General features: G+C 48.9%; 1 protein-coding gene across 1 annotated transcript in view; it reads right to left on the bottom strand.

The window, feature by feature from the left end:
- Nucleotides 1-1,567: 1,567 nt before the first annotated feature.
- Nucleotides 1,568-20,068, bottom strand: part of Svop (SV2 related protein) — a 66,414-nt gene continuing 47,913 nt past the window's right edge. The window contains exons 9-16 of the mRNA XM_050121129.1: nt 18,723-18,851; nt 17,541-17,614; nt 14,050-14,126; nt 10,581-10,688; nt 7,876-7,987; nt 6,646-6,727; nt 5,235-5,324; nt 1,568-1,774 (exon numbers count right to left, since the gene is read on the bottom strand). Of these exons, the coding sequence (XP_049977086.1) occupies nt 1,568-1,774; nt 5,235-5,324; nt 6,646-6,727; nt 7,876-7,987; nt 10,581-10,688; nt 14,050-14,126; nt 17,541-17,614; nt 18,723-18,851 (879 nt within the window). The remainder of the gene's footprint in view (nt 1,775-5,234; nt 5,325-6,645; nt 6,728-7,875; nt 7,988-10,580; nt 10,689-14,049; nt 14,127-17,540; nt 17,615-18,722; nt 18,852-20,068) is intronic.

Here is a 20,068-nt window from a genome sequence, read left to right as displayed (position 1 = left end):
GAAGAAGTGGGCTAGCTTGGGCTACACTGGGAAAGTCTGTCTCAAATATCAATAACAATAATAATCAATTAAAATGTGAATGCCAGCATGGGGTTAAGGGGGTGGGCACCAACCTGTCCCCACGAAGAGGCCACTGTGTCTTCCTCCCATTAACAGTGCAGTCTCCTTCAAGCTTACCTCGTGACTGCATCTGAGAGGAGAGGAGACCCAGTCAAAGCACTCTCCCCTGAATGGATCATGTCCACTGACTTTGGAGTGAACTGTCACCAGAACACCATCCCCAATGACCAGTCCGAGGCCCTGTAATGTCTGTCACCAACGTTTTAATAAGATGAATGCACAACGCACATTGACTGCTTCCTGTGTGCGTCAGGCGGTAGGATGGTCTCCTCTGGCCCTTGGTGGGCCTGCAAGCTTCCTTCCTCCCTCGTGGGTTCCGAAATCTGGGAGTACACACAGCCTGCTGAGATCTACCTCAGGTCCTTCTTCCCGAGGCCACGAAAATGGCTTCCCCTCCCCTCTGACAAGGACTTTTCTGAACCTTGTGCCAGGGTGTCCTCCCAGGGCCTACCTCTGTAGGGCCAGGGCTGCTCTTGACAGAGGAGCCATGCGTGAATGCGAAGGCAGGCCCGGAAGGGGCAATGGGCTCCTGGTCCCAAGACAGAGTGAGCCTGCAGCGGGAGCTTCCCCTGGAGATCCCCCAGTCTGTGCAGCCATCTGTACACAGCACAGCCCTGAAGCCTGAGTAAACCAGGACTCGCCGTTCAGTAGGGCTGAGGAGGGAGCCAAAGCAGAGGGCTCAGAAAACCTTCGCTGTTACAGCAGACTCTGGCTTTGGGCTTGAGTTTCCCCTCAGCTAGGCCTCAGTCTCCAGTTTCCAGGTCAGGGAATGGGGTAACAACTTTCTGAGGTTATCGCCCGGTAGGCACCCAGTTCTTCTCCTCAGAGGTTCACCAGGACCCTCTGCAGCCGGGGACGGCAACTCCAGAGGGAGGGGGCCAGGTGGAGGCTGCTTGGCTCAAATTCAAATACCCATTCATCTGCTAGTTTCCACCTGGAAGGCCCTGGAGAGACATCTAGAGGGGCCCAGGCAAGGAAGCATAGGGCATCTCTGGCTCCAGAAAAGCTGCATAAGCCAGACACTAGCTCACCTTAATTCCAAAGAAAGCCTGGGGCCAGGGTGCAGAAGATACCTACTGGACAAAATGGCAGGTGTCACAGGGGTCTGGGCCTGGACTGTATCTATGGAGATCTTTGGGCGGGCAGTGGCTCTCCAAGTGTGTGACATCTGCTCAGCTGGCCCTGAGCTTCCTGGGCCCCTCCCACAGTAGCAGTTTCCCCATGCAGATCCTTCCCCCACCACAGAGAAGCCCCAGGAGCAAATGCCACCCCACCTTCCTGGGATGGGTGACCCTTGACGAACATGGCCAAACACAGAGAAGACGCAAAACCCTGTCGGTTCACATCATCCACTTGGGTAAGTTCTTGATGTCGGCAGTGACCATAAGTGGCCCAGCTGGGCTCTGCCAGCTCCCTAACCTCAAGACCAGCTCAGCTCCCAGGGTTCTTATTCCTGAGAGCCAGAGTTCGACCTGGGGACATCTGCATTGCTGGTCCCTCGACCAACCATCTCCTGGCCCCACTCCCGGTGGCTGGACTCCTGTAGTCCTCGGCCTTTGGTCTCAATGGGCAAAAAGCAGGAGGCCACAGCAGCTAGGAGGCAGCAGCCACTGTAGACGGCCAAGGTCAGGTACACAGAAGATTCCAGCATCACCTAGGGAAGGAGATGGAGATAGATTAGAATGTCCCAGAGATTCCATCTTACGCCTGTAAGAATGGCCAAGATCAAAAACACTGATGACAACTTATGCTTGGAGAGGTTGTGGGGAAAAGGGAACACTCCTGCATTGCTGGTGAGAGTGCAAGCTGGTACAGCCCCTTTGGATATCAGTGTGGCGATTTCTCAGAAAATTAGGAAACAACCTTCCTCAAGACCCAGCAATAACACTTTTGGGTATATACCCAAAGGATGCTCAACCATGCTACAAAGACACGTGCTCAACTATGTTCATAGCAGCTTTGTTTGTCATAGCCAGAACCTGGAAACAACCTAAATGCCCCTCGACTGAAGAATGGATAAGGAAAATGTGGTACATTTACACAATGGAGTACTACACAGCAGAAAAAATAACAACATCTTGAAATTTGCAGGCAAATGGATGGAGCTAGAAAACATCATTTTGAGTGAGGTAACCCAGACCCAGAAAGACAATTTTTTTTAAGATTTATTTATTTATTATGTATACAACATTCCTCACATGTTTGCTTGCATGCCAGATGAGGGCACCAGATCTCATTATGGATGGCTGTGAGCCACCATGTGGTTGCTGGGAATTGAACTCAGGACCTGTGGTTGCTGGGAATTGAACTCAGGACCTGTGGAAGAGCAGTCAGTGCTCTTAACCTCTGAGCCATCTCTCCAGCTCCCCCAGAAAGACAATTATCACATGTACTCACTCATAAGTGGTTTTTAAACAAAACAAAGAAAACCAGCCTACAATTCACAATCCCAGAGAACCTAGACAACAATGAGGACATTAAGAGAGGCTTATGTAGATCTAATCTACATGGGAAGTAGAAAAAAACAAGATCTCCTGAGTAAATTGGGAGCATGGGGACCTTGGGAGAGGGTTGAAGGGGACGGGAGAGGAAGGGAGGGGAGCAGAGAAAAATGTAGAGCTCAATAAAAAAAAAAAAAGACTGTCTCAGAGCCACAGTAAGGCCATATGACTGACGGCAAGCTGAGTACTTCACCCCCATTTTACAGACAGGAGACAGAGGCTCAAGTGCATAGACAAGCCACCAAGTCATACAAGTCACCAAGTATGATGACAGACTTCTGATCCTAGCACCGAGAGGCTGGAGGAGCAGGATCGCTTAAAGTCAAGGCCAGCCTGGGGTCAGAATAAGACATCTCTCAACAAACACACAGCCTAAGGAACATATTCAATCTTATATAATAGTGAGGATAGAGCTGGGATCAGCGGTCAGGCCTGTCAGGCTTAAGATTCTCTACACTGGCCTGGCAGTGGTGATGCTTTAATCCCAGCACCCAGGAAGACAGAGGCAAGAGAATCCGGAATCTAAGTTAGTGCAAGTCTGGGTGTAAGTCAGTGTAAGACTCTGGGTCAAAAGCTAAAACCAACCGAAAAGAATCAACACCCAGTCTGATGGCATATGTCAGACCACAGACAGTGCGGAGCTGAGTCCTCTGTCCCTGAGGACATGGCATAGAGTTAAGACATCCTAAAGAGGCATGGCCCCTTCAGCTCTCAGACTACTTTGAGACAATGGTACCCCAGAATTGGGATTGCTCCAGGGGTCTAGTGCCAGAAGGGGGGAGGAGTCTGGAACCTGGTGCTGGTCAGAAGGAGCCTGTCTCCCAGGAAGAGCTCTCAGAGTTCTGAGGACTTGCTAGAATCTTGCAGGCTGGAGCAGAGACGACGACTGGTCAGTGATGGGGAGGACCACAGCGTGGCCAGGATGGGGAGGACCACAGCGTGGCCAGTACGGGGAGGACCACAGCGTGGCCAGGACGGGGAGGACCACAGCGTGGCCAGGATGGGGAGGACCACAGCGTGGCCAGGACGGGGAGGACCACAGCGTGGCCAGGACCACTAACTATGTAAACCTCTGTTTTCTCCTCTGCTAAACTTGAAGTTTCTCTAATTCTTGAGGATGGACTTGGCGGGGGTCACTGAACCCCTTCATTGGTTCCTCTTCCCAATGTGACCGCAGTGAACGCCCCTCAGCTTTTCTTAACTTTCCATCTCTTCAGTTGGTGCATTGCAACGCTAATTAGGATTTCCAGGATCCAGGGTTTGCCCCTGACAACTCTGGTGACATTAGAAGTGACGTGTGAAGGGACAACAATGCTGAAATGGATGCCAGCACCCCAATTTCTGAGCTACCCAGGACAGGAAAACCTGCAGACACTAGGGGCTGGGGGTGACCCCTAATGGATACAGGGATTTGAGGGGCAATGACATAGTAGACAAAGTAGGGGTACATGGCATTACAAATATACTAATGCCACCACATTATTTGTTAGAATGCTATTGGGAAGACCTTTGGAGACTCAGCTCCACCCCTCTGCAGTTTCTTCCCCCACCCCCACTTTGGGTGGCTGCTGCAAAGAACTGACAGACCACATTCAGCTGCTGCGGGAGCTGCTCAGTCCCTGCAGGCTTCTAAGAGAGACCCCTCGTGGCTATCAGAGACAGGCCAATCCCCACCTTCTCCTGGGAATCAGAGGCAACCTGATTGCAGGCACATAAAGCTCATATGAACTAAGCCTATTTCCTTACAGTCCAGAACTTTCCCTTCTCTTGGACCCAGATTCAGCTGGTGGGACTGAAGCCTCTTGTTGCAGACGCTGGCTGTGCCACGCAGCCTGTCTGCTGGCAGAATTATTACAGCTCCGTCGGGAGGACACCTGACACTGGGTCATTCCTTTGAGCCTACCCCATTCCCTTCTCCTTTTCCCCAAACCTTACATTGTTGCCCTAATATTTGTGTGTGTGTATGTGCGTGCACGTGCACACATGCATACAGCACAAATATGAGCTCAGAGGACAACCTATACACGCCGACTCGCCTTTTGCCTTGTAGGTCCCAGGTGCTAAACTCAAGCCATCAGACTTGGTGATAAGCATCTCTACTGCTGAGCCATCTCACTGGCCCGATTTATCTTTAAAGTAATTAAATTTAATGATGTGACCTACTCCTTAAAATGGATGTTCAGACATGGACATCCATGTTCAGTGGCACCCTGAGTTGCCAAGTTTGGTAACTCGCCCAAATCAGCCAGTTCAGAAAGGAAGACAGACATCTGGAGCAAATAGTGTCTGTTGTTTGTTCCTTGGGTCAATATCCCACTGTTCCTTTGGCCCCGAATTCTGCTCTCAAGCTCCCACCTCAGCCTCCCCAAAGTAGCTGGGACCACACCCAGTGTATCCAAATTATTCTGGGCCAAATCTTCTGGTACCCACAGGGACTTCTGCACTGGGAAAAGCTGAATTCTATCCCAGGCTTGTCTGAGTCCCTGTCTAATGGCCTTGGGTCCTTTATCCTTCTGAGGATCTTCCCCTCTGGGGTGGGTTGCTGGGAAACGTTGTCCACTCCATAGGGCACAGCCGGCCACCCCCTGGATCTGTATCTGGGGCAACACTTGCCTGAGCAATGAACGGAGTAATGAGGGCACCCACTCTCGCCATGCCGCTGCAGGTGCCCAGGCCCAGTGCCCTCGTCGCCGTGGGGTACACCTGGAATGTCAGCGTGTCTGTCAGCAAACATCAGGAGGGATGCTGAAATCCCTTACCCCTCCCACTCAGGACAGGTGGGACTAGCACCCGCAGGCAGGATGGGAATGGGCAAAGGAGGCAGGAGCTTCACCCAAGGCCAAGAGCACAAGGGTGGCTGTGGGCAGGATCCCACTTCCCTCGTTGCTTTTCACTACCGGCAGGTATTCGGCAGTTGGGTTTTTTAGTTAGCAATGTTGAGCGGTGGGATGTGTACAGAGTGCTTGCCTGGCACGGTGAGGCCCTGGATTCTATCCCAGAACAGTAGAAAAGACCGTGCAGTTCAGTAGAAAGCACTGGACCATATATAATACACAATGCACACACATAATTACTGATTATATATAGGGGTCTAGCAATGGCTGTACTCAATATAAAATGAATAAAGGGATTAATATTACAGTTCTGTTTTTCTCTGCTGGACTCGGCAATGGCCGCTGTCTTGTAGGTGCAGACCTACACCATATGCGCCTTCTGCTCCTCCCAAGCTAGTGGATGGCCCCTCAGCCACTTCTGTGTGTTCCGTCTTGAATGGTGTCATTCTGTCTGGTTTTCTATACTAATTTTGTTTGTTTCTTATTTTGTTGTCTATGTGTGTGTTTGGATGGATGCAAGCTGTGTGTGTGTGTGTGTGTGTGTGTGTGTGTGTGTGTGTACCACTAGAGGCCAGAAAAGGCCATCAGAACTCCTGCAGCTGGAGTTGAGCTGCCCAATGTGGATGCTGGGAACCAGACCCACGTCCTCTGGAAGACCAGTATGTGCTCTTAACCACTGAGCCATCTCTCCATCTCCCAGGCTGAGTTTTCAATACAGAAACCTATCACTTGGATAGGTCAAGGCCATCACCTATTCAATTAATTATTCACGGTCACCAATAGTCACTGACTGAAGTTTAGCTAGGCTTAGAGAACTTGAAGAGTTTTCCTAAAACTCTTTTTTCTTTTCTTTTCTTTTCTTTTCTTTTTTTCTTTTTTTGGTACTGGGGCTCAAATCCAGGGCCTTGAATAAGAAAGGCAAACACTTCAGTACTGAGCTGCATGCCCAGCTCACAAACACTGCAGAAGGTTGTCTCCAGGAAGGGGGGATGTGGGCCCTGTCCCATTCCCTTTGGCTCTACACACTTAGGAAACCTCTGGAGTTCTTACACTGAGCTTAAAAATTGGACGAGCAGAAAAAAAGAATGATTGTGAAGTAAGTGGAAGTGATGAGGCAGACCTAAGGATGACTGATATTCCGGTCAACACCACCCCCAGGTGCCCACCCCGCTCTCAGGCACCTCTCCTACCTCAGGCGTGTAAACGTAGGCTGCTTGGAAGCCTCCGGAAATAAATGCTCTTGCAATGAAGAGTAAGAGGGTGAGCACATTTCTGGGGAGGAGAAGACAGCAGGTGAGGGTTTTGCCCGTCTCGTTCTCACCGCACGATCCACCTTCTCAGGAAGAATCAGCACTGAATTGGCAAAGGTACCCCACCCAGCACCTCTGCGTGCTACGCTAAAGCTCGCTCTTACAGTACCCTGCTCTCCATCCAGCAACCCAGCTGGCGGATGGGACGCCTGTGGGCTACAGCTGGGCACGAGGGTGGGAAAATGGTCTGAGTGGCTGAAATCCAGGACTAAGGCTCAGTGACAGAGCACTTGCCTAGCATTCGTGGGGCCTTGGGTTCTAGCAGGACTGTATCTGGCATTCTTAGGGCATTTCTGCTCCCTAACTGTTGGCTTTGTGGTTCTCCTTGATGATCCAGACTACCAACCCATCAGAGTCTAAGCCCCACATCTCCCCCATCCTGCGGGCCACTGGTTCCTTGTCGGGATTGGTCTGTGGCACGTCTATATTCTGGGGCTCTTAGGAGTTGGAAAACTAGAGAATGTCTCTTTAGTAGGGCGTGTTTGAAACAAGGTCTATTTCCATCAAACCCATCACTTTAAAGAGTGCACAGCTTCTGTGGCCACACTGTACTCATGTTTGGGATCGTCATGGTGAGGGAGTTTGAATGAGAAACAGCCCCCATAGGCTCATAGATTTGGATGCGTAGTCCCCAGGGTGTGGCGCTACTTGAGAAAAATTAGGAGGTGTGGCTGTGTTGGAAGAAGTGTGTCCAAGGGTGGGCTGTGAGTTTTCAAAGCCCAAGTCAGGCCCAGCATCTCTTTCTCTTCCTGCTGTCTTCAGAGCCAATACAAAACTCTCAGTTGCTTCTCCAACACCATGTCTGTCTGCATGCCATCATGTTTCTTGCCATGATGATAATGAACTAAACCTCAGAACTAAACTGCCAGCCAGCCCCACTGAAATGTTTTCATTTATAAGAGTTGCTGTGGTCCTGATGTCACTTCACAGCAATAGAACACTGACCAAGACACATGGGAACTCTAAACTTGAAGTTCAGAGAAATAAAACCGAGACACATGGTCCCCTGCTGCACCACAGAGGCTTTGACCGTGAGCCCACCCATCTGCCCGTCATGAAGCACCATGAGCCTGAGTCCTGGTGAGGGGCTGGGGTTCCCCTGATACCCACCTTCCAATGCAGACGAACAGTAGGAGGCTGCAAAGGGAGAAGACAAGGAAACACAAGGCCATGGTCTTCTTGCGGCCCAGGCGGTCAATGACCCACAAAGTCACAAGGACGCCTATGGGGAGAGCAGGGACATGGTAGGCAGTTTCTTAAGTGGTCCCTAATCACCCACCCTATGTCGTCTTCCACCCCTGGGCGTAAACCAGCCGAGCTGAACCCATGAACTCCAGTTCTGCCCCAGCCAAGCGTTTAGACAATACAGTAGACTCCAGACCAATGCCTGCTGCATCTGTGTTAGAGTCAGTGAAGCAGGGGACCTGGGAAGTCACAGCAACCAGGAGACAAGTGTGTACTATTTCAAATCTCTAAGGGAAAGGGTAATGTGTTGCTAAAAGCAAAAAGGCAACTGATACAGGCATCGCAGGGGCCTGAATGATGGCATTCGCTGTAATCAGGCAGCAAGCACACGTCCAGGCTTGGACGCACACCTAGTTGGGTTCAAAGGACTCTTGTTTATTCTAACCTGCCATATAACCAGGAGCCCATCTTCCCTGAGCCTCGGTTTCTTTATCTACAAACGGGACTAGTAAAATGTTGTGCCATCCTCCATAGAGGCAGTACAGCATAGTGCTTGAGATTAGTATATTAGGTAATATTTATTATTACTATATAATCATATTTTGAGAAAGTACTTCCATATCTATTAATCATTAAAAGAATCTTCTAAAACAAATGCCAGTGGATGCCTTTAATCGGAGCACTCAGGAGGCAGAGGCAGGATGATCCCTGTGACTTTGAGGCCAGCCTGGTCTACATAGTGAGTTCCCGGCTAGCCAGGACTATGAACCTGTCTCAAAAAAGTAAAAAATAAATAAATAAAATAAATGCTATCATAAGCCCCACTTTTCATATTTATTTAATTATTGCTTATTGAGTGTCGGGATCTATTCTAGGAGGGCAATATGTGTTAGGAACAATACCAAACAAGAAGATTCCACATTTCAGAGCTGGGAGGTGATGGCAATCAATACTGAACTAAAGTTTCTAAGCTGGCACTCTTGTTTCCTAATGCAACCGGGGGGAGACGTTTTAGGAGAATGATAGAGTCTGGGTGGGGGGACTGGAGAGATGGCTTAGTGGTTAAGAGCCCTGGCTGCTGTTCCAGATGTCCTGAGTTCAATTCCCAGCAACCACATGGTAGCTCACGGCCATCTATAATGAGATCTGGTGCCCTCTTCTGGCCCTGCAGGAATACAGGCAGAACACTGTGTACATAATCAATCAATCAATCTTTTAAAAAAAAAAAAGGAGTCAGGGTGGGGCAAAGGTCTGAACTCTGCCAGCAATGGGACATTCAGTGTCTTAAGCCAATTTCTTAAAAGGCCTCAGGACAAGGGTACAGGCTCAAGGTGTTGTTTGTGGAGCTGACCCGGGCAAGCACCAGTTAAAGATGGTATACAGAGGACTCTGATTGGTCTTTGCTGAGCAGAATGCAATGGTCGCGGAAAATGGAAAGCTGTCGGAGCCAGAATGATCTTGGGCCTCTTTAGTCCCTTTAAATAGCTGTTTAGCTTTGGTTCAGCACTGGGTTTGACATTGTCGCTTTCAGATGGGGGTAGAAAGGGAAGGAGGGAGGAAGGGAGGGACGACAGAAAGAAGGAGGCAGATCACCTTTGCACGGTGTTAAGGTTTGGAAGTTTGATGCCCCCACTACCAGGTCTTTTCCAGTGCATCCGCTGGTGGGGGAGAAATCTCCAGGGCTCCCATCTCTGTGCAAGCCCTGACTGTCATTACAAGATCGTTTATACTGCCAACAGCCTTAGAGGGTAAGGACACTTGTCCCCTCTGGAGCAATGGCAGAAGCTTCTGGAAGCCACTTATAAAGTCCCGGGCATCCTGAGCTTCCTTGGCTGTGGTTTGGACATGGTTTGAGTGTGTCCCCGAGGAATCATGTGTTGGGAACTTGGCCCTCAGTGCAGTTATGTCCAGAGGTAATGGAAGGTGGGTGTGGTCCTGTCTCTGCTTCTTGTCTCTCCTCTCATGGGCTCTCACTACAGGGTTACCATCCCCTGGGAAGCTCTGGTTAGAACTGAGCCAATGCTGGCACCCTGCCCGTCAGCTTCAGAACTGTGCGCTAAATACGCCTTTTTTTTTTTTTTTTTTTTTTTGTTTGTTTTTCGAGGCAGGGTTTCTCTGTAGCTTTGGAGCCTGTCCTGGAACTAGCTCTATAGATCGTGCTGGCCTTGAACTCACAGAGATTCTCCTGAGTGCTGAAATTAAAGGTGTACGCCACCACTGTCCAGTCTAACTACACTTCTTTATAAAGGACATAACCTTAGGTATTTCATTATCATAACGGGGAAGAGATTCCCATACACCTGCGCTGCAGCTCTTCCGCGGGGGCCTTCCTTACCATGGGTGCAAACTGGGGCAGCGGGCCCTGCCATCAATATTTGACCCTTGCTGCAGTGCAGAATTGCAGTAGGGTTCTTGTGACAGGGTGTGACTGCTTGCTCCAATAGCCCAGGAGCCTTGACCTTTTAACAGAATGCTTGGTGCTAGGCAACCTGACTTGCTAGCTTTCAGGTAGGGCCAGACTCTTAGGTGTGTTTATAATATATAGCAAAGGCCTGGGAAAACACTCAAGGCCTGTTTTTCTTTTCTTTTTAAACCCTAAACAGATGGTAGGCTTTCCTGCCCCACCTCACCTGGGAACTCAGACAGGGTGGTCCACAGTAGGTCCATGTAATCCTCCTTGCTCAGGTACTCGCAGGCCAAGCTGCACTTGGCTTCCACTGCCTTCTTCCGGCTGGAGACTAGGGTGGGGAGAGAGAAGCAGGGATAGTCGCACAATCTTGTCCCACAGCTTCCTGTACCCTAGCCCCGGTATGACTTTAACTGTGTAAAGACGTGTTGCATTTGTTTATGCTGTGTAAAGGTTGTTACCTTTGTTTATGCTGCATTTGTTTAATCATGTAAAGATGCATTGCATTTGTTTCTCCTTGCCTGCCTAAGGCACCTGACTGGTCTAATAAAAAGCTGAACAGCCAACAGCTAGGCAGAACCAGATTTAAGTAGGAGGAGAAATCTAAGGCCAGAGAAGAACAAGAGAGAGAGAAGAGAGAATGAGGGAGAAATGGGGGAGACAGCTAGGGCCAGCCAGCAGATATGCAGTAGGACATGCAGAAAGAAAGGTAAAAAGCCCCGAGTCAAAGGGTGGATGAAGAGAAACAGGTCAATTTAAGCTAAAGAAAAGGAAAAGCTAGCCAGAAATAAGCATAAGCTAAGGCCCAGCATTCATAGTTAATAGTAAGCTCCATGTCATGATTTGGGAGCTGGTTAGTAGTCCAAAAGAAAAAACTTGGTACATTCCTTCTTGCCTGTGACTATTGGACGGGGTAACTGACTGCAAAAGTTTATAGTCTTGCCAGATGGTGGTGGTGCACACCTTTAATCCCAGCACTTGGGAGCAGAGGCAGGGGGATCTCTATGAGTTCTAGGCTAGCCTGGTCTACAGAACGAGTTCTGGGACAGTCAGGGCTACACAGAGAAACACTGTCTTTATGAAACAATAACAAAAACTTTTCCAGTCTCCAGGGGTTGGGGTTTGCAGAGGTTTGGATCTGAGACAGCACAGAAAGAGCTGGGAGACAGGCTCAGGAGTGAACCCCTGTGCACCCTACTCCTGCACACTGGTGAATTTTCATGCATTTTCTCCTATTTTGGGGTAGGTTGTAGAAGCACGGGGGAGAAGTAGACTGCTTAGCCATTAATGCGATCCCGGAGCGGCTGCGTTACCTCAGACCCTGCTCAAGCAGGCAGCACCCTCTAAGGCGACTGCTGATTTCTGCCACGTGATAGTGACCCCCTCCATGTTCTTAGCCTCCCCAGATTGCCTGTTTCCACCACACCATGATGTGTGAGAAAACCCACCGGGATTAAGGCCTCTTCAGGAAAACCCCACAGGGATTACAGTTTCTTCAGGGAAGTCCTGGCCGGTCTTGTGATTCTCATCCTTTCTCCTCTTACACCTTAACTGCTGAATAACTCCCCACCCCCAAAAAGTTGGCCCATAAAATGAGCTATCTAAAATCCCCCCTTGTGAATATAGCACTCTCTCTCTTGAGAACCTCACACTACCTTGGGGTACGTACCAGGATCCTTAACACACCCCAGCTCTCATATCACACCAAATCATCATGAAATACCGTGCTGCATGGACAAGATTCAGACGTCACCTGGCCCCTGAAAAGGACTCCCAGACTGCTACTCTCCAAAGACCTAGCCACTGTGTCTCCTACTGTCGTTCCAACTGCATCTTTGCTGGTTTACCTCAGCAAAAGAATATTTATACACACACACATGCATGCACACGCATGCACACATGCACGCACACGCATGCACACATGCAAACACACACATGCATGAAGACACGCACACACACGCATATGCATGTACTTCTTGTGCTGGGTTTCTAGGTATGGCAGAATTGTGTAGCTCTGGAAGCTGGAAACATCTTCCATGTGGCGCTTGACAGAAAAGGCCCCCGATCTCTATCTTCTCTCAGTGCTCAATGTCCACTGTCTGAGGACTGTCCCCTTTGCTCAGTATCAACCCCCCACAATCAGATCTGCAGTTGGGGTGCTTCTAAATAGCTTAGTTTCTCAATAACACCCCCAGTTAGCACGAGGCTCTACCATCTAAGACCTGTAATGAATGAAAAGATAAACAAATTGTGCTGGGCATACTAACCCAGCACCTCAGGGCTTGCTGAGGGCATACTTTACCACTGGGGTCCCCTCCCAGCACCCAGCCTATGGAACTGTCACCCATGGCCCCTTAGGTTTTACAAGCAAACCCTGAAGAAACTTGGTTCTTTTTCCAATGTCAGAATCCCAGCAATGCCTTCAGATAGAACCAACCAAAAGGCTGTGCACCTGCACGCGCATATTTCTCTTTCTTTAATTTGTCTGGTGATTCCTGCTTCAAAATACAGTTCCCTGGGAAGCTTTTAAACCTGACTAATTAGTGATCCTCACCCAGGCTGATTAAACTGGTCTGGAGAGGGTTTAAATGGCGCTGGCATTGCGTCAAAGTTCCCGGGGTGGGGAAACTGCTGGTGGATGCTTGCCTAGGATTCAGGAAGCCCTGGGTTCCAACCACGGTGGGAATGCCCCTTGTAGGGCAGAGATGGAGCTCTGTCCTTGTTCTCATGGGAGAACGGTACATTGGCCACTGCCCAGGATCACGTACATAGAACTGCAAATTGGGTTTTGGGCCCTTCGTGGGTGGGGATAATTTGGAAAGACTATTTTGGCTCTGTGCGGTCCTTGTTTTTAAAAGGCCCCTAGTGACAGAAGCTGCAGCTCTGGGAGGGTTCCAGGACACCCCAACCTACCGTTGAGCTATCCAGCCCTTTCCTTGTCACACTTATGGGGCAACTGTTGCTCCTCTGAGAGCTCCGTCTCCCTGTACCAAATGGAGCCCTAGTCTAAGGGACAGAATCTAACCCAGGGAGACTCATGGAAACACAATGCATTCGGTTTTGTAGAATGCGGTTTTCTCCAATTTCACAACAGCTCTTCCCCCTCTTTTTCTTTCTTTCTTAAAAAACCAAAACAAAAAGCCTGGTGGTGGTGGTGCACGTCTTTAATCCCAGTACTCAGGGAGGCAGAGGCAGGCAGATCTCTGTGAGTCTGAAGCCAGCCTGCTCTAAGGAATGAGTTCCAGGACAGCCAGAAATACACAGAGAAACCCTGTCTTGAAAAAAAAATGGATCTTTATGTTCATTTATTTAGTCATTTTGGTGGTGGGGAATAAACCCAGGACGCCACACGTGCTAAGTGGGCGCACCCCCTTATCTCTTAGAATGCATTCTCCTCAGGTCTCTTGCAGAGATGAACATTTCCGTGACACCCCCTCAGTGCAGACAGATTGCTCTTTCCTCAAGTGAGACTGACCAGTGACACCTCAGCTTATCAGCAAATGCTGCCAGCTTCAGAGCTCGAGCCCTGACTTAGGCTGGGACTGGGCACGTGTCATCTCCATCATCACAAAGTTGCCCAGAGTCTTGGGAACTTGGAATTCATGCCACAGTGATGATGGCAACACCTTGCAGGGGAGAAAATGTGGCTGTGTTCATGTGGGGTGGGGGACAGTAAAAAAAGGGATACTCACTGCTGCAGACATCTCCTGCCTGGAAGAGTTCCGTGGTGAGCAGAACCAAGCCGTAATAAGAAAAGGCATTGGAAAACCTGTGGGGGGAAAAGCCAGGATGGAGACATCAGAGAGGCACAAGGCTCCTTCCAGCTCCGGAAGGCTACTCCCTCACCAGTCTTGGCAGGCTCTTGGAGCCTTTTGGGGATCCTGAGCAGGGAGATGGCTGGCAGGAAGCATTGTGATGGGATAGAGGGATATGATTCTGTGTTCTTGGAAGGACCAAGATGGACTGTGTGACATCCCAAGATGGACAACATGGCATTCCCGCTGGCATCGAAGGGGCTTCTGGGCTAACACGGAGGGGCTAAACATGATTTTTAGAATTTCACACTGCAATGACACTTCTTCCCTCCTGCATAGATCTGGAATTTGCATTTAGAGTGTACAGAACTAGACTATTTGTAAAAAACAGCCATGACGGAACTAAGACACAACCAGAGGCTGAAGGTGAACCTCCCACGTTACAGCGATGCCTGCAAGCAGAAACTTCTTTTTTTTTTTTTTTGATTAAGTAACTTGCATTTATTAAGTACCTTTTACATGCAAGGCATTGCAATAGGATTTTCCCGTATATGCTATATCATTAAATGCACTGGTATTTCAGGGGGTCTTGGTTGGAACTTCGTGCAGTCTTGGATTTGAGAAGGGACAGTCATCACTCAGAAGATGTGAGTCCCTAGTGATCCACGACCCACATGGACTCTAACATCTGGGTTTGTGCTACGAGTACACACAGTCACATAAAGACAAGTAAATGTGAAAAGAGTAACTTATTACATTGTAAATCTCCAAAAAACAATTCAGTTTCTTTTAAATTTAGCAGTTAGCAGAGGTGTGATGCTTAACACTAATCTTTCTCCTGTGCTACAGGGTCTAAATATTCAAGAATACTAAACTGTCTTTTCCTTTCTACCCAGAACAGAAAGACAGCTTTGTGCTTGTTCTTCCTACCTCGGGTAGAGCTGCTGATAAAACAGTCCTCTCCCCACTTCCCAAGACAAAAATCAGGGGTTCACTTTTGCCTTCAGCAACCAAGTCTTTCTGCAGTGGCCCTCTCTTCACTTTCAGGCTTATTGCTCCTGCCTGGCTAACTATAGGGTCTTCTTCCTGTTTGCCCAGACTCTAGTCCAGTGGTTCTGAACCTTCCTAATCTACGAACCTTCAGAACAGTTATGGTTGGGGTTGGAAGCAGCAACTTCTACAGTTCAGTCAGTCTGACTAAAGCAGAGCTGTTTTGATTGGTTAAAATGCCACTTCCTTCATCTTCTGCATCTCTTACTTGTGTAAGTGTACTTGACCACTGTAACTTCAAGCATAACATTCCTGTGTTATGTAACATGTGTCAGACATAGAAGATGGGGAGAGGGGTTCTCACGTGGTTCGTGATGGCTAGTGCTGTCAAAGGCTTCTTCCCTCGTAACTGCTGCCCCGTCACCTGACAATCACCCTCTTGTCTGCTCAGTCTCATTTGTCAAATCTTAGGCATGAGTCTCCTAGTGCCCTGGGATGTAAATCAACTCTCGGCCTCCACTTATACAACACGTGACGCTGGGTCAACATGGGGAAATAGAAAATGAAGTTGCCAGGAACAAACAAAATGCCATGGTGAAGAATGGTTATGGACGTTGAGCATTGCATGCTCCCAGAATTCCCTTGGGCTGTCTTTCTAGCCACGTATTGGTGATCTTCACCTGACCCAGCCAGCAGCCTTCACCTAGCAAGTAAAACCGTCAGAACGTGTTAACTTGGCAGATCACTCGCTTCCGCCAAATACATAAATAAATAAATGCTGAAGGAAAAAGGAAAAGAAAAACCAAAAGTGTCATCAGGTTGCAGTAACCAAGACTGGCAAGTAGAGAGAGTCCTGGGCAAATGCCCTGCTTTGCGCCTTGCCTCTCTCAGTGATGGCAGTTCTTTATTTAAAGACATGGGGCCACATCATAATTGCTTCAAAATAAACTGTTCTCTTGGAGGTACAAACTGGGCTTGACATTGACAGGATTAAAATTAGCCTCTCACAAATTGCTTTTGAGATTCAAAATCAATCCAAGTGAATTACAGATTCTTTAAAAATTATTTAATTTTTTCTTCTAGATTATAGATTCTTAAAAGTTGGTATTTTGATCCTGTCCAACTCCCCTTTCTAAAATCCTACGGGCACCACTTTGAACTGGGCACACAGCGGGCATTTAATAAGTGCTTGGTGAACTGATTCAGCTCTTAGGAACGCGGAGGCAGAACTCAAGCCTGGCTCCGTGCTACCAAGCCTTTCTTCCCTCTTCCCTGTAATCGACCATGCTGGGAACACCTCTCTCATAATCAATGCTTCTGTTCAAAGGTGAACAGGAACCAGGTTGAAAATAGAACTCAAATCCTGCAGCCACACAGAGCCTTGTGCTGGCGCTGCTGCGGGCGAGATCTGGGAAAGAGAAGAATGGCTGCAATTGCACTTGCTACAAAGACGAAATAATCACTCTCTGCACTTGCCTCCCTGCCAGTCTCCTCCCATGACTGCAACTCAAGCAAAATTAAACCAGGCAGGAACGGAGGGGTCCCATGAATGGCTGTGTTCACCACATCTTAGTTTTCAAAGGATGAACTGTGTACCATGGTGGTAGCTGAGGCAGCAGGTGCAGAGAAGAGGCCCTGGTCGGCGTAAACAGTAGCTTCCTGTAGAAAGTTCCCTTGGAAGTTTTCTTTCCGTTCCTTTGGTTGCATCAGCCTCACCATGTACTCCTGGCTCCTGAGCATCTGCCCTTCCCACAGCCGCCCGGTCTCTGGTACACAGGCTCAGTGCCTGGGCACACCAGCCACCCTGTCTCTGGTACACAGGCTCAGTGCCTGGGCACACCAGCCACCCTGTCTCTGGTACACAGGCTCAGTACCTGGGCACACCAGACACCCTGTCTCTGGTACATAGGAACAGTGCCTGGGCACACCCTCTCTCTAGTACACAGGATCAGTGCCTGGGCACACCAACCACACGGCTACTTTACTGTATCTACCTTTGAGAGCATCATTAGGGATGACTTGCAACTCAAGCATTTTCTCAAAGAGCAGAAATAGAAATGCCTCCCTTCAAAGCTACTTATCTGAGTAGCTCCACGTCCAGTTCAAAGTGTGAAGAAGTGAACAGCCCACCTTAATGCAGATGGGGTCAGGAGTGTGGTGCTGGCAGCACACATGGTGGCCAGCCTGTAATCCCAGAATTCCAGAGGCAGAGACCAGATCTCGATAGCAAGCCGACTAGCACCAAGTGAGAGACCCTGCCTTGATTTATAATGTTGAGAAAGACTGGGGCAGACACCTGATGTCACCTATGGGTGACCCATACATACATATGCATATACGTATGTGCAAACATTCATAGATACAAACACATTCAAAACAAATAAGTAAATCTCAAGTCCCAAGCAGTGTTCTGTGAGTGGGCAGTCAGCAGCTCTTACCATATAAACCACAGCAGGAGAGTTGTCCAGCGAAAGTGGGGTGTAAAAAGATCCCTCATTTTGCCTCTGTCTTCCTGTTTCAAGACAAGGACATGTGGATTATTGGCTAGCTCCCAGGGCACAGGGGCTTTGGCTGGAGGCCTGATTCTTTCTCTCTCTCTCTCTCTCTCTCTCTCTCTCTCTCTCTCACACACACACACAGATACATACACACACACAGAGACACACAGAAACACACAGATACACAGACACATAGACACAGACACATATAGATATATACAGACACACAGATACACACACACACACGCACGCACACACATGTACACACACACGCACACACACACACACACACACACACACACACACACACACACACACACTGCTAATGGCATAGCCAGGGATAGAGGACACAAGCTTGGCAAGTCAAGACTCATCCCATTCCTTCCTGCTGAGAACCTAACAGGCCAGAGCCTTGATTACCACAGGCCAGAACCATTCTGTACTTCCAACATGGAGCAGGAGGCAGACCCCCAAGGTGGGCACTGTTGGGCCCCTGGGTTTGTTTCCGTGCAAGGGGCATGAAATCATTTCACACATATACAGCCAGTTCCTGGTCAGGGGCACCACAGTGCATCTGCTGAGAGCCAACTCAACATAGGCTACTTTGCCCAAAGACTGACTACCTAAATGATCTATTTGTCAATTCCACAAAAATTTAAAGAATTTTTTTTCAAATCTTTGCTTAACAATTGCTCTTTTTAAAAATTGAGCTGGGAGCAAAACAGAAGCAGAAGCAGTTATAAACGCACTGGCTGGCGGGACAGCTCCCTAATCGCTGCCTACGTTCTCCAGCAGGAGTTCAGAATTTGGCAGTCAAGCTGCCAGTTGGAATTGCCAAACTCCCTTTACCAGTTCCACACTAGATTTCCAGTTCATGTACACAGACACGCACAAACACAAGTGCAGGCCATGCCAGGATCTGCACTCACCCACACATGTGCCCGCACTTGTATGCCAGCCTCATGCAATCGATTCCTTGCATGCACACACACACATACATGTGCCCATACATGGCATGCCAGCCTCATGCAATCACTTCCTTGCTTCTCTCTCTCTCTCTCTCTCTCTCTCTCTCTCTCTCTCTCTCTCTCTCTCTCTCTCTCTCTCTCCCCAGACTCTGACCTGTCTGGAAATGATGAGCTTTCCCAGAGGCATGGGGGCTCCATTTTCTGTTGCTATCCGCTTTAAGGTGGCAATTGCCTTCTCCTGGTTCCCAGACAGCACGTCATACCTAGCACTCTCCGGCAGCCACTGAGGGGACAGGAGATCCAGATGTGGCCGGTTAGTGGGGAGCAGCACTCTCTGCAGGCCGCCCTCCCTCATCTGTGTGGGAGTCTTTGAGAGTTGGGTCTCTGGAGTTAGAATCCTGGCTTTGAATGCTGGCTCCTCTGTGTGCTACATGGCTATAGGGTCCTGTGCCGTGAGGTCACTTCCTGTGCCTGTTTCTTCCTTCACACCTTCAGGTGTTCAGAGGGGTAAATGGGATAACAGAAGCAGAGAGCTTGGCGAAGGGTTGGCGTGGGTTCGTGTAACTGTCATCACTGTCCTGGTTGCTTTTAGAGTTGGGGGGGAGGGTGGTAAATAATGACACCATCAAAAACCTCCCCTCAACTCTTGAGAGACTCTGCCTTCGTGGGCTTAGTTAGCATCATCTTGTAAACTAAGTCTGAGAGAGAAGTCGGGAGTTTTAAGCCCGATGGAGCCCCAGCCCCAAGTGCAGAGGCAAGTGCACTCCAGTGAAGGGAGACAGTGGTTTGTACAACCACTGATGTTGTAGAAATTGTGGGGCTGGGACCCAGCCAGTTCAAATAAGGTCTGATATTTGGAAAATCAGCCGGCCTCTGGAAGTCAGTTTTCTTATTAGTAAATGAGGACATAGCAGAGTTTGAGGTCCACCAAAATGCATGTCATTGTGTGGAATTCTCCATAGATGTGGCTGCCTAGCCACAGACTACATTTCCCAGCTTCCCTTGCAACTAGGTGAGCCCACAAGACTAACAATCATCAAGGTTAGCAGACATTAAAGGAGCAAGGGTGTGAGCCTCCACTTTGCTCCCCCCACCACCCCTGACTCCAAGTATCCTAGGGGATGACTGAACTACAGGTTGCAAAAAACAAAACTACACAAAAAATATCAAAACTTGGGCTGAGATCCCCCATGGGAACCAGAATGCTCTTTCTAGACTGTTCAGTTGCAAAGAAGCAACCTCCTTCTGCATTGAGCTACTGAGTTGGTGGCTTGGTCACAAGAACAAATGTCATTCTAAGTAACAAGGGCTTCATCACAGCCCTTCCCCATGTGGTTATGGGGAGAAAGAAAAGTAAATGTGTGTGAGTAGCCTAGCACACAGGTTCCCTCACAGCCTCTCTCCCTGCGTGTGTGTGTGTATGGAAGAGTGTGTGCACATGCTCTACACACTATACACAAGATGTGAGATGTAAGATGAGGAGACCATGTGAGCTCCTGG

Source organism: Alexandromys fortis, unplaced genomic scaffold (assembly GCF_014885135.2).
Source record: "Alexandromys fortis isolate MF-2015 unplaced genomic scaffold, M_Fortis_MF-2015_v1.1 scaffold_197, whole genome shotgun sequence".
Classification (NCBI taxonomy): Eukaryota; Metazoa; Chordata; class Mammalia; order Rodentia; family Cricetidae; genus Alexandromys; species Alexandromys fortis.
The sequence above is the reverse complement of the archived record's forward strand: the minus strand, read 5'-3'. Positions and strand labels throughout refer to the sequence as shown.